The 18,980-nt window shown below is 27.1% G+C and overlaps 3 protein-coding genes across 6 annotated transcripts in view; 1 reads left to right on the top strand and 2 right to left on the bottom strand.

Moving 5' to 3' along the window:
• LOC127281617 (glutamate receptor ionotropic, kainate 2-like) overlaps positions 1-18,980 on the bottom strand; it is a 193,326-nt gene that overhangs the window by 56,692 nt on the left and 117,654 nt on the right. For all 4 annotated transcript variants that reach the window (XR_007843063.1, XR_007843062.1, XR_007843064.1 and 1 more), the window contains exon 12: positions 4,327-4,431. Coding sequence is in view for 1 of the 4 variants with exons in the window: in XM_051305416.1 (XP_051161373.1) it covers positions 4,327-4,431 (105 nt within the window). In the remaining 3 variants the exon portion in view is untranslated. The remainder of the gene's footprint in view (positions 1-4,326; positions 4,432-18,980) is intronic.
• LOC127281620 (carbonic anhydrase 2-like) lies at positions 6,753-9,260 on the bottom strand. Its single transcript, XM_051305419.1, has 6 exons — positions 9,024-9,260; positions 8,614-8,796; positions 8,275-8,422; positions 7,487-7,592; positions 6,993-7,217; positions 6,753-6,888 (listed from the first exon to the last, which is right to left on the bottom strand). The coding sequence occupies exons 1-6, from the start codon at positions 9,079-9,081 to the stop codon at positions 6,757-6,759; spliced, it is 852 nt and encodes a 283-aa protein (XP_051161376.1). The 5' UTR covers positions 9,082-9,260; the 3' UTR covers positions 6,753-6,756.
• LOC127281622 (carbonic anhydrase 1-like) lies at positions 15,499-16,406 on the top strand. Its single transcript, XM_051305422.1, has 3 exons — positions 15,499-15,914; positions 16,069-16,213; positions 16,283-16,406. Exons 1-3 carry the CDS (start codon positions 15,833-15,835, stop codon positions 16,395-16,397), a joined length of 342 nt encoding a protein of 113 aa, XP_051161379.1. The 5' UTR covers positions 15,499-15,832; the 3' UTR covers positions 16,398-16,406.

Raw genomic sequence — 18,980 nt, 5'->3', positions numbered from 1 at the left:
TTATTTATTTTATTTATAATGAATTTCTCAATTAATTTCTATTTAACTTGTATATTTTCAAGACACTTGTATTTTTTATTAATAATCACAAATCAACCCTTACTCGGGGAATAATCAATAACTTTAACCACTTTTTGTGGGACTTCAATAATATATAATCATCCGCCTTTTGCGGGAATCAACACAACATCCGCTCTGCGGGAAATGATACTGAACACTTGAACGAATACTAATCATTCGATCCCTACTGGCCGAAAGACCGACTACTTAAACTCCTTTAAACAATGAGATTGGTGACAATGATCACTTCCGATTCATGTAGAAGGAGAGTTGATTTTGCAACTGACTTCTCCTTATTTTCATGCAATTTCAACAACGTTGCATTTTTAACTGGGGCAGTGATACATTCAATCACCTACTCTACTTATAATTTTCATTAATATTACTTAATCTTCCAAAGGGATTAAGTAACTGTCATTTATTGAAGACCCACATTTAAATGATAAAATAAGAATTTATCAATCCAATGAACCACAGCGAACGAGCAGCTGAGTGGCGCTCGTTCTTCACGTTACTGACATCCAGGTTGAAGGACACATTTTTGACTCACTTTTAATAAATTAGTTAAAATCTTGCTTTTCTTTTGTCATAAAAATATTAAGAAAGTTTGTTATGAAATTGGAAACAATATTTGAGGAGGAATTGGTAAGTCGATTTGTCCGACTATGTTAAATGAAAAGAAAAACTAAAATTAAATTCAATAAATGTAAGGAAACACTATTGGTTTGTTAGTGGATTTCGATAAAATATTATTTTGTTTTATTATTACATTCTAAATAAGTTAGAGACTTGATTAAATAATTTGAATTTTCTTTTTCTATTTAATATGTACTGAGAAAAATTTGCTATTGAATCAACAGCATTTCTGCTAAAGGTATAAAAATTATTGATTCAAAAGTATATGCTATAAAATTTGTAAAATATTTTATAAATTCTATAGCATATGCTTTTGATTATATAACAATTTATTTACTTACATACGATTATTCTTTGCTCTTTCAAATTAATTATATAAAAACATTGACAATGATCCAAATAGTTGAAGCTTTAAATTTATATGTACAATTATCACAAAAAAACTATTAGATCAATTGCAATCGTTTTAATATTTCATTGAGTAATAAATATTTTTAATAAATTATTTTTTAAAATCTATAACATTTTAAATTGTACATTTATTTTATTCAAATTGCGCAAATAAATCCGTTATTCGAAAGTAAATACCATTTAACGTCTACTTTTTTATCTGCTACCTCTGATTGTCTTTTAAGCGTCGAGAAAATTAGCAACTGCTTCTTGTGTAAAGACTTTAGCAATTGAAAATGTTTCATTTTAATTAACTGAGACGGTATTCCATTTAAGATTCACCAAGCCAAGGTATTGAATTTGATAAAAAGCCTCGAGTATAATTACTGCCTTCTATTTAGCATGAATATGTCTATCTGATTATGTTGCAACTGAGATCTCTTGACCTGATTTAATTATAAATCTCAACTAATTTAGAATCATCAAAGTGTTTTCTCTTTAAAATTAATGAAGTCAAAATGATATTTATCGAAATTCTTCAAAAATTATAGGGAAAAAACTTGCATATTAATTTCTTTTTTTGTCTAATAGTTTCTTTTTTTATTTTATAAATTGTTATGTAATAATTATATTAAATATGAAAATAAAAAAAAATATTAAATTTTTGACATTTTCAAACATATTGAGTATATTGTGAGAGATATGCAGCTCCTATATTGATTTGTCTCTTAATTAATTAAATTTTGCATAATTCACATACAAGGTGTGCGCAAGTGAATTGCGATTCAAGAGCTCTAATACAAATTAAATCGGATTGTTCCTATCTCTCTCTCTTTCTCTTAGCTTTCTGTCTATTTGTCAAGTTTATTGAACTAAATAATTGCTGTTTACTAAGAAATTTTAACACTTAATTTTATTTACAAAATAAAATAAGGAAATTAATGTTTAACTAGAATTAATGTACTTAATGTTACATTCCAGAGTAGGTGTTACGTCGTAACAATTGGTGTAACATTTTAATAAAATTTTAAACAATAATTGATAAAAATTTAATTTAATAAGAGTTTAAATAAATTCAAGTATTATTTGTTTGTTTTATTATTATTATTTGTTTTAAGATATGGTCAAATTCATATCTTTGTTAGGAAGTTTAGGTAATAAAAGCAAAATCTTGGAAAAAATAATATTTCACAAAGTAACACAATGTCTATAGATAAAAATTTATTATTAAAATAACTAAATAAGGCTATAGAACTCGGTACGGTACGTACGCCTTCCAGAGGATTAGGACTCAATGTTTATTGCTCGGACCCAACCTTGGGTCTTGTCGGACTAACTAAGCAATTAAGGCAAAATGTGTCGATGAGTTTTTCATGTAATTTAGCCTTTTCCAAACTTTTCCCAACGTTGACAAATTTTTTAATTTTTACCAGCGTTGCCATATTTTGTAAAACTTTGTTTTAAAAAGAAAAACTTGTAGCAGAATTAAGTTAGCGCTCGTACTGACTAGATGTGCCGCTACCAATAAATTTGTACTCCTCCCAAACTAATATTGTTTAAATAAATACATACTTATTGATTGTTCTCCTTATATTAATAATAATGTGTTTTATTTCAATGCACCCAATAACATTCTAAACGAAATTGGCCTTAATATTTTAAAAATACATTTAAATGATTTTAAAAAACTTTTATAAAATAACATTTTAAGTGTTGGTTTTTCATAACGAACAGTAGGTGTGCTTATAAATAAATTGTATTTTATTATTTATTTACACTTCAACGGGCCTAAAGCTCTTTCGTACAAAGTACTGAACAAAAAATAATAACTTTTTATAACAAAAATAGAAGAAATATTTTATTACACATGGTCATTTAATTGACATCATCAACTGTCATTTTTTAGCTTTAAACAAACTTGTTCAAAGGTGTAATAAAAAAATCTAGATCTTTATCAAGTGCGTTTGCCTCTTTACAAATTCTATTCAATGGGGAGTTTTCTCCGAAAACAGATCTGTGACTATCTAACTTAAATAAAAAAGTATTTCTAAGCATTCTATTAGGCAAATAGAAGTTAATAAGCGATAACAAATTAGGACAGTTTATAATGCCGTTAATAAGTTTATATAAAAACAATAAATCATTATATAAGAATCTAGATGAAAGAGTCGGAATTTTAAAGAATCTCCTAAGCTCAGCGTAATCATGACTATTGCGTTCGTATGCAACACCCATCCTCCAAGCTTCGTATGAATTAATGTTTAGCTGTTTTTTATTTGTAGGAATCATTTCTAAATTTGTTTCAGTCATACTGTGGGTAATAATTTTCCCAACATGTGATATGTTATTCAATGTAAAATAATAAATAACTAAATTAATATCGTTTAATGAAATTTATTTGATAACACTTAATTAATATTTTAACAAATTTAATTAACAACAAATTAAATTTGGATTGCATAATCTGATAATGATAATTGTTGATATATAAATACACGCGTCGCGAATTATAATACAAAAACGTGGTTCTCGTAAGGAACCTTACAAGTATCTGGATCTAGATCATGCGCGATCATTTTCCTGAAACGCTACATATATCTAGGTGAAATTTTTAAGTTAAAATTCATACAAAAATGTTCCTAAATTAGTCTCAATGGTTATGAATAACAAACGATTTATTTATAAAACAACAATGAATTTTAAGTTGGTTTTTGGCAATGTAAAATAAAAAAAAACAATTTACCTAAATAATTGTTGAAACAAATTTAAGACAAAAAAATAGTTTAAAATAATTGTTCTAATTTATAATATTAAATAATGCTTGAAAAATATTTTAGAAAATTAAAAATTTTTTTTTTTTAATTTTAAAAAGTTATACATATATATATATATATATAGATTGAGGTGAATTCGAAGCGAGACCAGGCAAAAAAATTAAAAGCACTGGCGCCAGCAGTAGAGTGTGCGATATTAATTCAGGAAATTACCAAAAAACCAAGAGACCAGCCTGACAAGGTAGGATGTGTATTGTGTATGTTAAATAAAAATGTGTCCTCTGGTCTGCTCGAGGCAGTTTGCAAACCGGCGCCAGAATTAAAGGGGAACTTGGCTTGTTCAAATGCAAGAGAAACGTTGAGGGTAAAGTTAATTGCTACTCACGAGTCATGAAATAAACTTTGATCTCATTTTTTGAATTGCAGTTTTATATAACTAATGAAAAATTTATATATTATGTCCTACCTTAAAAAGGATTGAAATGCCCAAATTCATGAAAGGTTTCGTAAAGTCAATTACACTTTCACGTGCGTAGTTGATAGTCATTGAACCAACTGCTAAGTCTGCTTTCTGCAAAAAAAAAAAATTATAATTATTTTTGTTTATTAATAATATTAGTATAGGTAATTCTTCTTCTTCTTCTTCTTAATTCGTTGACTGTGAATGACAGCAAAAAAGAAGTAGACCAAAATGTTAATGACGACTATATATTATGTACAATTTAAAAATATTAATTAAAACTTTCAATATGTCTAAAACTTGTTACCCGGGGGTTTTCGCGGTCGCTGATTACGAATATAGCAGAGCAGATTTTCAAAATGCGGATCAAAATTACTAAAAATAGGCGGATTTTCATGAAATTTAATATTTTGATATCTTTTGAATCTTAGAATTCAAATCTGATATGAAAATTCAAAAATTCAAAATGGCGGAAGAAATTCGTATTCGAAGACACATAAAACATAAGGATAACAAATTTCATAAAAATCTGTCCATTTTTAGTAGGTAATATCAATCAAAAATTTTGGAAGCGTTATTTTGAATTTAAAAAATCTAATGTCAGATTCATGATCAGGAATTTTCGGTGTCACTGATCACAAATTTGAAGTCATATTTTGAAAATCCAAAATGGCGAAATAACTAATATGTCAGAAAAAGATTTAAGAATTTATTGGATTTACCTGAAACTTGTTAAACAGGGGGGTTTTGGGGTAGCTAATAACGAATTCAATGTCAGTTTATCAAAATTTAAAATGGCGGATCCAATATGGCGGAAGAAAAATATTAAAAATCAAATGGATTTGCTTGAAATTTATTACTCAGGGTTTTTCGGGATCGCTGATTACGAATTCAATGATAAATTTTCAAAATTCAAAATGACGGATCCAATATGGCGGACGACTTTTTGAAAAATCAATTCAATTTAGCTGACATTTGTTACTCGGGGGTTTTCGGGATCGCTGATTACGAATCCAATGATAATTTTTCAAAATTCAAAATGGCGAATCCAATATGGCGGACGACCTTTTGAAAAATCAATTCAATTTAGCTGACATTTGTTACTCGGGAGTTTTTGGGGTCACTGAATACAAATTTATTGTTAGTTTTTTTAAATTCAAAATGGCGAATCCAATATGGCGGACGACCTTTTGAAAAATCAATTCAATTTAGCTGACATTTGTTACTCGGGGGTTTTTGGGATCGCTGATCACGAATTTAATATTAGTTTTTGAAAGTTAAAAAAGACGTACCCAATATTGTACCATTAGGAATATCAATTCTTGTCAAATAAAAATGTCTACTTCAAAATTTTTCTCATAGAGTTTAAATGCTAAAACAGTGTCAAACTTAATGAAAAAAATGTAAATTGAAAAAAGTAAATTCCAAATATAAATTGCTAAATCATTTGTTAAAATGATGAGATACTTTTTTTAAATAAAACAAATTCGTTTTAAATAATAAATCAACTTGTCTTACGTAAAACCTCATTTATATTTAAATTTTAGTAGAATTTAAAAAAAAATAATTTTTCAAAAAAAAAATTATAATATTTCAGTGAATAAAAGTGATTCCCATTGTGATGTCGAATCTCATTTCTATATTTCTATTCTTATTCCATTCAAGATATATAATTAATCTCCAAAGTTCTCTAAAATTGTTCCAAAGGGATGTTTAATTAGTCAAAAGTTGACTGTCTGACTGGGAGATTTACTACTCGGAAACAAGTGAAGGCAAGAAAGTAAACTGTATGCGTCCAAAATCCTGTGGCTAAAACGTTGTCCATCAGAAAAACGTCACATAATTTTATCAACTTGCTGAAGAGCAACTGTAAAGTGAGATACACTGCAAAACATTGAAACAAATTATGCTCTATTTGAGAAATGAACTTTTACAAAAGTAAACAAATGTTTAAAAAATGTAATAAAATTAATATAAAATTCATCACTGTTTATATTTTTTTTTAATTAGACGTGAAAATATGTAAATTATTTAGTCCATGAATATATGGTTTAGAGAATCAAAAATTTTTTTTTTATATCCTCTTTCAAACTTCACTTTTATAAACGAAGTCAATTATATTTTAAACCAGAGGTACATTTTCTATAAAGTTTTCTACTCTTCGATTCCCGAGTTGAGAATTAAATTTCCTCCAATAGGAATTCAAATATTTTTTTCATTTTTGTAAAAAAAAAAAAAAAAAACACATTGAAAATAGAAGCAAATATAGACGTTTGTGGATGAATTTTAAGAAAATGTGTTAAAATCAAAAAAGATTTTTAATATTTTTGTATTATCTCATTGTTTTTTTTTATTATTTAATAATTAATATAAATAATATTATAAAAATTTTATTTATTATTTTATAAAAAAAAAATTTATTTTTGATTTAATAAACTAATGTTTGATTTGTATGATAAAGTTGCTGTCTAAGGGAACAAAATAATGTAATCGTTGATTTATTGGTTGAATTGGTCTCACATTTTCTTCATCTCCATTGTCTAATTTTATTTGTCTAAAAGTCTTTATCTACAAATGAAATAAATTTTGAATTAGTTAAATAAAATATATAAATATAGATTTTCTAAATAAAAATAAATAATTTTTATAACAAAAGACAAAATAATGAAAACCTGTTCATTGGTTACGTAGCGATAATTTTGAGTCAATAACCATGTTACAGTTTCAGAACACGGTGGTGTTGTTAATGATCCTTCATAAGTAATAAACATGTCTTCTGTGTCTAAATCGAAAATTGACAAAGGAAATGGATTTATTTTCACAGTTTCTCCTTTTTTTGTAACATGTCGTAGTTGAGTTACTATTGGTGAAAGTGTCGAATCATCAGCATCATTAATCTACATAATTATTTTTAAAATAAAATTATTATTCTTATCAGATTATGTTAATTCTCAAATATTCTGATGATAATTTATCGACACAAGTGTGAAACATTTTTTTTTATAAACACTATAAAACATATAATTATCATTCTTAGTCTTGTAGTTCATAAATTTATGAAACAATGTTATAAAAATATTAATATTATATCAATAACAATATGTTACAAATTTTTAATAAAATAAAAAAAAAATTATATAAATAAGAAGAATTTTATTCATATCACCTGAAAAATTAAACCTATTACGGTTAATCCATCAAAACGATTGACAGCATTTAAAATTGATCCATATTTTTTGTTATAATGCACTATATGCATTTCTAAGGCGAATCTAGTTTTTAAAAAAAAATAATATCTTTTAGAAGATACCGGGATAAAATCGTCAAATAACAAATTATTGTTTAAAACAATTAGATTTTTTAGAATCTAGATCACTAATATAGATCACTAATATAGATCACTAATATAGATCACTAATATAGATCACTAATATAGATCACTAATATAGATCACTAATATAGATCACTAATATAGATCACTAATATAGATCACTAATATAGATCACTAATATAGATCACTAATATAGATCACTAATATAGATCACTAATATAGATCACTAATATAGATCACTAATATAGATCACTAATATAGATCACTAATATAGATCACTAATATAGATCACTAATATAGATCACTAATATAGATCACTAATATAGATCACTAATATAGATCACTAATATAGATCACTAATATAGATCACTAATATAGATCACTAATATAGATCACTAATATAGATCACTAATATAGATCACTAATATAGATCACTAATATAGATCACTAATATAGATCACTAATATAGATCACTAATATAGATCACTAATATAGATCACTAATTCAAAAATAGTAAAAATTAAATCAGGGATTTTTTTTTAAATATGAAAAATAAAAATTAAAAAGAAAAAAAAATGAAAAATATATTATGAAAATAGACAAAAGCGATTAATAGATTTTACCGTCGTCGATCAATTGAGTGTTCAGTGCCACTGTCATCTGTTCGACTCCAATGAAAGTGTAAGCTGTCGAAAAGATATTCACTACGCCCTCGTAATCCACCAGATAGATTTGGAATTGAGTTATCAGGCCATTTTGTGGTCAGTTTTACTTTAATAAAGCGTATAAATTATAATAATAAATGTCTTTACTAAATTCTTTCTATAAATTGATTACAGGACATTATGATATTTCTATGAAATTTGTTCAATTTATTATTATTTAAAATTTCAGTATGATATAAAATTAGTTAATAATTATTAATATTATTAACATAAATTATTATTATACATTCTACATACCACTGTGACCATCATTTGTTAATGTCATTTCCAATGGAGTTCTCCAATAATCATTTAATTTTATTGTGTCTGTAAGAAATTTTTTTACATTTCCTGTTAAATTAATATTAATAGGAGATTGACGTCTTCCACCGCACATAGGAAATTCATTCTTCCATTGGTCTACATGTTTATAGTCAAAACCTTCAAATAAATAATATTTAATTAAAAAAAAAAAATTTTTTAACTTGTTTTAAAATTTAATTCATAATTTTAATAAAATATGATTTAAAGTTTTTAAGAAAATGTTAAAAAATGTTTCTAAATTTTTTTTATTCTTTCTATTATTTGACACTTTCAACGTTCTTTGACACAAAATTCAAAAAGTTCTAATTAAATCATCAAAATAGAGCAATAATAATATTTCTTACAGTGCAATGCAATAATTTGTTGAATTAAAATAATTATTTTTAAAACATTTGCTGACATCTTTAGTTTTCTTTTACTAATAATAAACACAAATAAATAAAAAATAGGTCAATCACTAAGGAGGTTATTCTGAAGTAAAAAAAAAACAACTATACAAATTCGAAGAATTGGACATTTTTATAACCTCACTATATAGGATAAGTTTATTGAAAAAACAAAAAATAAACACTTCGTCACATTAAAATAACAAGAAATATTGACATATATAAAATTTATGAGTGAATACGATAACTGGTCGAATGTTTCAAATACTGTAGATATATTATCTACCACTCCACTATACTTAACAAATTTTTAAACATTGCTCAATTCATATTTTTTTCGACAAATACTATATTGTGAAGGATATAAGATGACGAATATTATTTGTCTGAAGAATTTTTTTAATCTTACTTGATAACAATTAAAAACAACAAAAAACCATTGTCATACTATATCAAAATTTTTTCGTAATGAATTGTTTAATATTTAAAAATTTCGAGTAGAGTGGAGGGGCGGACAATAAATTTAGGGAAATTTAAGAGCTTCAATTTTTGCATTTACATTATCAATTAAGAGTATTCGTGTCAATCTTCAAATTCACAAAAACCAACTAATTAAAAGGAATGCAATTTTCTTTATAAATTATTTTAACAATAAACTAGATAATTTATTTTTAAAGTTGTTATTTATTAAATTAATAGGTTATTTACAATATTAAAGTATAATTTATTTCGTCACTAGTTAATTATTTTATTTGAAACTAACAGTTGGCAAACATGAAGTTAGAGAATTGATTCCACCTTCATGTTGTATTTGTTTGCTACGTAGATAAAATATTTTAGGAAATTGACATGAATTCTATGTCAATGTCCTTATCTAGAGGGGTTATGTTTATATTTTCTTCTAAATTATCATCTTGCAGTTTAAGCTTTGAAGAAACTGTCAACGGTATTTTATTTTGGTCTTCATTTGGAACTAATTTCAAAATAAAAATATGTAAGTTTTTAATTCTAAACAACGAAAGCGTTTAGCACTATTAGTAATCCCACTGCAGAGTGCAGTAGTGGGATTACGAATAGCGCTAGTCGCTTTGTAGCGCTTTTAGCTACTTAGGGTTAAAAACGTACATATTTTTAATGAAATTTGTTCTAAATGATGTCCAAAATAAAATACCGTTGACAGTTTCTTCAAAGCTTAAACTGCAAGATCGTAATTTCAAAGAGAATATAAACATAAACCCACTGGATAAGACCTTTGACATAAAATCACGAAGTAGTATAAGGAGACCCCACTGTCTGGGAAAGTTAAAGGCATTTTCCCCGTTTCTCTTACAATTAATGGAGGTGTCGAACCCTAACGGGAAAATTTTACACCTCCGAAATTTCGTCTGCTAAAAGTGACATGAGCGATATAAACATGGAGAATCTCCATGTATATAAACATGATATAATTATTAATGTTGTGTAAAAATACAGTATCGAGGTAAAATAAGTAACTCCAAGTGAATATAAATTATTAAACTGTTTAAATTTTATTTTAATTATGGTTGTAATAAAAATATACTTTAATAAGATTTATAATTAAAATGAAACTCATCATTATTATTTGGATTTCATTGAAAATAGTTTTGTAAATAGATTTATATTTTGTATTGCCTTTAACACAATTTGTTTTGCAACTTTTAATAGAATAACTAATCATATTTCCTTATTTTTTCTTTAAATTATTTACAAAAACCAGAAAAAAACAAAGCGATATAAAAACAATCAGTTTATGCAGGTTATGTCACGGTAGCCATTTTGCGAAAGTTCTATGTGTTGTTTACTGTATGTACACATTTTGTGTCAGTGTGGGTAACTAGTTCCCAACTTTTCCGATAGATTCGACACCTCCGTTAATTGTAAGAGAAACGAGGAAATCAGCTTCAACTTTTCGTGGGCTTAATATAGCAGTAGGGCCTCCTTATACTACTTTGGGCATAGAATTTCATAAAAGATTTTATCTACGTAGCAAACAAATACAACATGAAGGTAGAATCAATTCTCTAACTTCATGTTTGCCAACTGCTACTTTACAATAAAATAATTTACAAAAAATTATTTGATTAAACATTTTGATTATTCGAATAAATTTAACTTGAATCCATAATTTTTAACTTCATACTTTCCGCTTCAAAAAGTACTCATAATATAATTTATATCTTTGAATTTTACCAGCGAAACATTTATGTGCTAACCTAAATCTGGGAAACTGATACAATTTTTTTGAGTCACCCAGTAACTAAAAATTTTTTTTAAGTGAATGTAGCTTCAAATCGCTACGTAGCGATATTTTTGTAGCGCTGTTGCTATTCGTAATTCCACTCCAGATTATTATAACAATAATTGACTAAAAGAATCCACTGTCAACTGACTAATTTTTAGTTTCAGATAATAATTTATATTGCTTTATGATTTTATATTATCGCCATGTTGAGAAATTTTTTTCCCAATGTTTGGCAAATCAGCATTTCCACAAATGAAATTATAAAAAAGAAACAAAAAAATTTTTTGTTCTTCCAACATGTTAGAATAACCCACAATAAATTCTACCCTAGTTTAGTGTTAAACCTTATTGGTTTTACAGCATTGGACGAAATTATACCCACAACAAGAATTACATCAGCTTTTTTTCTGTGTGCGTTAAACTAGCACCCACACAACATAAATAATAAAAAACGCTACATTTCTTGACTTTTTTAGGGCTCTTTAAAAATACTATTCCACATTTTTAAAACTAATTCCTTGCATAAAAAATATCACTTTTTCAAATCGTGAAAAGGTGTCTTTTATCAATCTTTCTGGCCTATTTATTCTTCGTATGCGCGACAGTCTTCTTAGCTTCCTCTAGGGTTGATCTGAAAATTCATGTGGGTTTTTGTGACAAGAAGCTTGAGCTTCATTCCCCGGTGTTTGGGTCCCAGGACCATCACCTTCCTGCTTCCTGACGTTTCAAGTTTCTTTTTCAGCATTTCCTGGACCTCATCTTCTTGGGTAAGGGAATCTAACTCGCGGATCTGCAATATGACTCTTCAATCGACGTTTTTCCTTTCGTGACTCAAAATGTTCATGGCCTAACAATTTTGCTACTTTCCCGCAAGGTACTGCGGGAATAGAAAAACTCCTCTTACATCATAGAATTTCTTGTGATGCCTTATTTTTTTCCCACAAAATAGACGATGTCTAGAGTGCAAGAAGAGAATGACCAATGAAATGGCGAAGCAGTTAGTTCCAGTCATTGTACACCTTTTACGACATGCGATGGGTTACGGGAAGACAAATTCTCGACCAGTCATCCATGGCTGCCTTGGAAATGATGAACCCTATTTCAAACAGGTGTACATCATATGTAGGCGTACTGCGTTCATACATCATCGATTTGTCCCTACTGAGCGTCTCGGTGGAAGCGGTACTTAACCAGAAGGGTACGATCCTCCTTTTAGTCACCTTTTACGACATGCAGTAGGCTACAGGCGCCCTATTCTGAAGTCATTTCCTCCGGACTGTCTCGTTCTATACTTCTCTTCTATGATGCTGATTCTACACTTACTGAGTTCCTCCACTTTACCGTTACGTTTTTTAAATATTTAGATATACTCCAGTCCTTGTGGTTGTCCTCTGCGTTCTTCAGAGTTGCTCCGAGATCCACGTCCAACTTATCGACTTCTGCTTCCTCAATACGAATCTAAAGATTTTTCAGTCCGTCAAAGTGGAGTTGCTCTCCTACATTCATCGATCACTAACTATCACTCCTCGCTAGACGCTAGACGATCGGAACCAGAGATGCCCGTGTAGAAATTGATCTAGTTAAATCCTATTTGCTATCTGGTCCTGATTGAGGGTTGCCTCATTATAGCCTGATCGGGGAATTACCAGGACCTGATAGGGCCCTAGACTACAAAAATCATTTTTAAAAAAAGTAATAAATGAAGTCTTTGGTATTTCTTTTTTTAATGACCACATTCAAGTAATAAAAATAAATGTCAGATTGTTCTTGAAATTATTTCTCTTTAGGTTAATGATACCTTTTGAAATTTTTGAAATTACAAATTGTTGAAACTTTTTAATTTTCTTATCATTAAAAAAATAATTCTAATAACTAATTATATAAACATATAAAATTTTATTTTATTAAAATTTAATCGATATTTATTTATTTATTAAAATTTAGAATTTTTTTAATTATTCCAGATGTACTGATGGAAAAATTCAACTTGAGCGAAGACAGCGTTCTAGGTCTCTTCGCAATTGCGTTTAACAATGCAAAAGATTGGGAAGGAGCACGCAAGATGAGGATGAAGTTAGATTTTTAAAGTTCATTTCTGTTGTGTTACTTTTTTTCGTTTATATATTGTATCCTCTATAATCTCAATTTGTTTGAAAAAATAAAATTTTTCTAACTAAAATGAAAGGGTTAACAATTTTGTTCATTTCAGTATTTTATTTAGATTTTCAATAATTAATAGTAAAAATAATTTATATAAACAAAATTATTACAAAAGTTAATTGTATTAATTATAAATATTATAAATAATAATTACTATTTTAATATTTTTATTATTATATTTTTATTCATAAACCCGCACATTTTTAACCACAAATGGCCCAAAATTTTGTTTTTGATCAAAATAAACGATTTAGTAAATTTTTAACAAATATTTTCTAATCCACAGAATCAATTTAATTTCAGTATTTTTGAACATTTACTACATTTTTTTGAAAAGCGTTTTTTTTCAAAAGGTCAAAATCAATGAACCCAATTGGTAGAAATAAATGTTAATTAAAATATTTAAATATTCTGAATTCAAAAAAAGTGGTATTATTTATACAAGGGATTAATTTTAGCAATCTGGAATATCATCATTTTTTGAGAGTTTCATTATAATGTTTATTAATGTTAGTACAGTTGTAAATAATAATAATAATAATTAAATGAATAGCACAATTTTGTACATTTTTTTTCATGAGGTTCTTTAATGAAGTGAGAAAATAATAATCGAAAGAAAGCATAATACCCAAGATAGCTTACATTAAATGAAGTAGAGATATTAAGTGGTGTTATTAAGCTTAACAGTATTATGTTTCCCCATCAGAACGATTATTATTATTCCCTGAATAATTAATATCTGTCTGAATATTATCCAAGAAGGAAGAATGAGAAAAAAAAATAAAAGCTGCTTGTGAAATGTGTATACATCCAGTTTATTTGTAGGAAGGAAAATGAAAAAGTTTTAAATGCGACATTCTCCAAAGATTTCTGGAATGTGTGTGTGTGTGAATTGTGAGAAGAAAAAGGATAGAAAAACGTGTCATATCTCACAGACGCTTAGAAGTTTTCCACAAAATATAGAGGAAGCCAGTCAGTTGAAATGAGATGTCACTAGAGTCACTTTTGCTTGCACGAGACTCCTCTATATTATTGGAAAAGTGTGCACACAAAATACTAAATAGAGTCTAACTTACGATACAGAATATATATTTTTATATTCTTTTTTTTCTATTTTATGTTTCTTTTTTCATATCTAGTGACTTTTAGAAATACTATTCTCTTTTATTAGTCAAATGTAAAGGTGCTACTGGTTATTGGTATTATTTTCTGGTAAACTTGAAGTTGGCATAAAATCAAGCAGTTATATAATTAAAAACAGATCTTTGAAAATTTGAAATTTTCAAAAATGCATATCTCATAAACGACTTGATAAAATTTTTTTTTTAATAATCATGAAACTTTTAACAATACACAAAATTAGAGCAATAAAATGAAGATAAAAATTAAATTCTTAATATTTTCCTTATAGAAGTAAAATGTAATCTAAAAAGTATAGTTTGCAAAAAAAAAAAAAAAATATTGATGATGATTAACATAATGGTCTAAAAAAATTATCACTTCAATGAAAAAAACTATCAGCCATATAACCATAAAATTAAATTCTTCTATTGTTCATTTTCAGCTTTTCCTTATAGTTTATTATATAGTTTGAATTCCTTCTTTGCAATTATTTCATTGTATTAAAAATATCATGTATTTCCAAAACAGTAAATTAACTGTCCTTCTTACCTTATCTTATTGAACTAAGTAATTATTTATTATATATAAAAAGGCTAAAATAAATTCCCTTCATGTTAGTTTGCTTTTTTACATTGAAGTATACATACAAGAAACGAAAATTTATTTGAATCAAAGATATTTTTACATTTTGGTATAAATTGTCAAAGAAAAAATTTATAAAATTTGAATAAAAGAAAGTTTTCTCTCTTAAAAATATTTTTGATTAAACAACAAATTCTTTAAATAAAAAATATTTCTAATGCAAAGAAATTTTGTTATTAAAATAAATATCAAGAAGGATTTACTTTATTTTTTTTGAATAAAAGGAGATTTTTTTAGGTGTATAAGTAAAATATTCTGAAATGGCTACATGGGCTTTAGTAGTATTTATACTGATTCATCAATTTTTAGGATTATTTTGTGAGAGATGGTTTATTTTTTTTTATTAAGTTTTAGTATTAAATGCTCTTAATATGAAATTATCATCAACATTATAAATAAAAACATTTTATTAAAATTAATTGAAATTCTTGCTAATTAAAAATTTATTTTGGTCATTAATGTACAATATTTTTTTTTTTTAGGTATTGACTACAAAGATGTGAATCTTTGGAAAAATGAATTTCCTGCATGTGGCGGAAATCGACAATCTCCTATAAATATAAATTTAACATCCGATAAAATGTTTATACCCAAATCATTAAAATTAAAAGGTTACAACATTTTTCCAACTGCAATGAAAATGATAAATTCTGGTCATGGCGGTAGGTGTAAAATATTTCGATTATTTCTTTTTATCACCTTTATTCAAATAATATTTAAATGCGCGTTCTTATAGAAAAAATATATTTTCTATAATCCTTTTTAAACACACATTTATTTATTTATCATTATTATTATTATTATTAAAAATTACAGTACAAATTCTAGCAAAGTGGCCATCAGATAAAGTACCAAATGTATCAGGTGGACCTCTTAGTGATTCGTATCTGTTCCACAGTTTACACTTTCATTGGGGTCAATCGAATTCAGAAGGAAGTGAACATACATTTAATGATCAACGGTAACCATAATTTTTCGTATTTTAGACAATATTTAAAAAATAATTAAAAACAAAAAATAATTAAAATAGATATGCTTTGGAAGCTCACTTAGTACATTATAAAAGTAGTTATGGATCACTTTTAAATGCTACAACAAAATCTGACGGTATCGTAGTAATTGGTCTAATTTACCAGGTAATTTAAACGAAATTATAAGTAGTAAAATTTATCATATTTTTTTACTTTTGATGTCACAGTAAACATTTATGAATGAATATTTTTATTTATCATTAATAATAAATTATATAATTATATTTTTTATAAAAAAATAACCATTATTTACATATGAAACCAAACATTTTTTTTTCTAGTTTACTACTGGTCGTGCTTCAAATCTTGAACCTATTGTAAAAAATTTGCATAAGGTAATACAACCTGATACATCAGTAAGAATTCCGCCATTTCCATTATCAATTTTTCATTTAAATAATGAAAAAAATTTTATAACATACGAAGGATCTTTAACCACTCCTCCATGTTATCAAATTGTAACTTGGATAATTGCTGAAAATCTTCGTAAAGTAAACGAAAGACAGGTTTGAATTTGGAATACTAAAAGTATATTTAAACAAAAGCACAAATATTTAAGATTTCTTAATTAAATTTCATTTTTTTTCTATAGATCGCGGCTTTCAGACAATTAGTGTTACAAGGAGATGTACGTGAAAACTTTAGACCAGTTCAACCATTGCATGGACGATTGTATTATTATGTTCGTAATAATTGTAAAAATTTTAATTCAATGTGGTGTCTCTTTCCTAGCAACTAATATTATTAAAAAATTATAAATTAATAGATAATTAAATAAAATAAGGTTTAATGTAAAAAAAAATTCATTGATAAAAAATACATACACTGGAAGAAAATTTATTTGCTTGAAATAGTCGGTTACTTGGCAATTATTAAATAAATATTTATTTGGACAATATAATTTTTTTTGAACCAAATATAACTCAATAATTATTTAATACAAATAAACTAATAGTCAAGTAACAGATTCTTTTAATCAAATAATTTTTTTCTTCTAAATATGAAATCTAATTAAAACTTTTAAATGTTAGTTTCGTCAGTTTAAAAATGATACTAATCTTTAAAAAAGAAAATAATATTTAAAAAACAAATTAGAATAAATACAATTGCATGGAAATATAATTTATAAAAAATATTTCTCTAACCTTGGCCTGCATTCGATGTATTACATATATTTCTGATGATAACATCTGCAGGAAACAAACGCGATTTTAAAAATTTCCAACGCTACCCGAAATCACATATATGAGGAAATAAAATTTATTTATTAAAGATTTAAGCGAACACGATTTTAAGAATTTCCAATTTTCCCCGGAACAAAAAATTTACTAAAATGACAAAAAGGTTTGAAACTAGAATTTTTCCCTTCACAAATTAAAAGATTTGACTTTTTCAAGTTTTATTTCGAAAAATGTGAAAATAAAAAATAAAAAAAAATGAAGAAAATAAATATTGCACACAGTGAAGTTTTGTCTTTAAAATTACAAAAATTAACACTTAGACTACGTCTAAACAGGTCAAAGCACGAATTGCAACTGATTTAATTATCTTTAGGATTGTCTATCCTTATTGTTATGAACTTCGGCTTACAGAACTCTTAGCACTTAAATGTAAATATATACAAAGCTAACAGGTATAAAGGTAATTTCAAAATTGCTTCGACTCATTCAAAATACCTTCAAATTACTTAATGTTTTAAACTTGTAAACAAAAATTTACATAAATAAAAAGTAAATTACTCAGGACCACAAAAAAGAAAACGATGAAATGTTCCTTTGACTAGATTCTATGTTTTTGGGATTGATGAACACAAATTTGAAGTCCGTTTTGAGTTTTATAAAATTTGGTATCTTAGATTTTTCGGGATAGCTGATCACGAATTAAAAGGCGATCAAAATTAATCGCCTGTATTAATAGTCCGGCAGCCAGCGACAGATTTAGGTCAGTCATTTCCTCCCGGCCGATAATTTGTGAGATAATTGTTGCAGTTGTATCATGAAGCTACGTGACTATCAGCTGCGTTACCAGCGGTGGATTAGAGAAGTACACTTCCCCAAATAGGTAAAAAAAATTATTGTCAGTCATTTCCTCCCGACTGATACTTTGTCAGATGATAGTTCACATCATAATGTAAACAAATAAAAACGTCAGCTGTCCATAAAGTGGTGGATTATACGTCACCCGAACATGTAAAAAAAATTATTTTATCAGTGATTTTCTCTCACTTAAGACTTACCTAGATAATAGTTTACATCACAATTTGATGAAATAATATCGTCAGTTGACTGTATGTGGATGGGAAGATCGTCAGCTGGCATAATGAAGAATGTGCGTCAGAAGCCGGGCATTAGAATGATCGCTTATTTATATACGTTATTTGATACAATTTTCCACTTTTCACTTCGCGCGATTCACGCGTTAGTGCCTTTTGTAATTCTAATTCCACAGACTGGAATCAGCGTTCTTGTCTTGAAGACAATGAAAAACGAACTTATTAACAAGGCTCAAAAGATCGATGGTGGACAGAATGAACGAGGGGTAAAAGAAGCGATAGTCAGTCCAGGAAAGACTATAGCATCTAGTGTAGAAAAATCTTCTGGAACATCTAGAGTCAAGCCTGGCGCAAGCTAAAAAGCGTCTAGGATCGCTAGTCTGCAAGGTCTGGCTTGGCCTAGTTCTGGTGCTACTCAGTCACTA

This window comes from Leptopilina boulardi, unplaced genomic scaffold (assembly GCF_019393585.1).
Source record: "Leptopilina boulardi isolate dan_hultmark-lab unplaced genomic scaffold, ZJU_Lbou_2.1 LbouV2_273, whole genome shotgun sequence".
In the NCBI taxonomy this organism is placed as follows: Eukaryota; Metazoa; Arthropoda; class Insecta; order Hymenoptera; family Figitidae; genus Leptopilina; species Leptopilina boulardi.
This window is presented reverse-complemented; position numbering and strand designations above follow the sequence as displayed.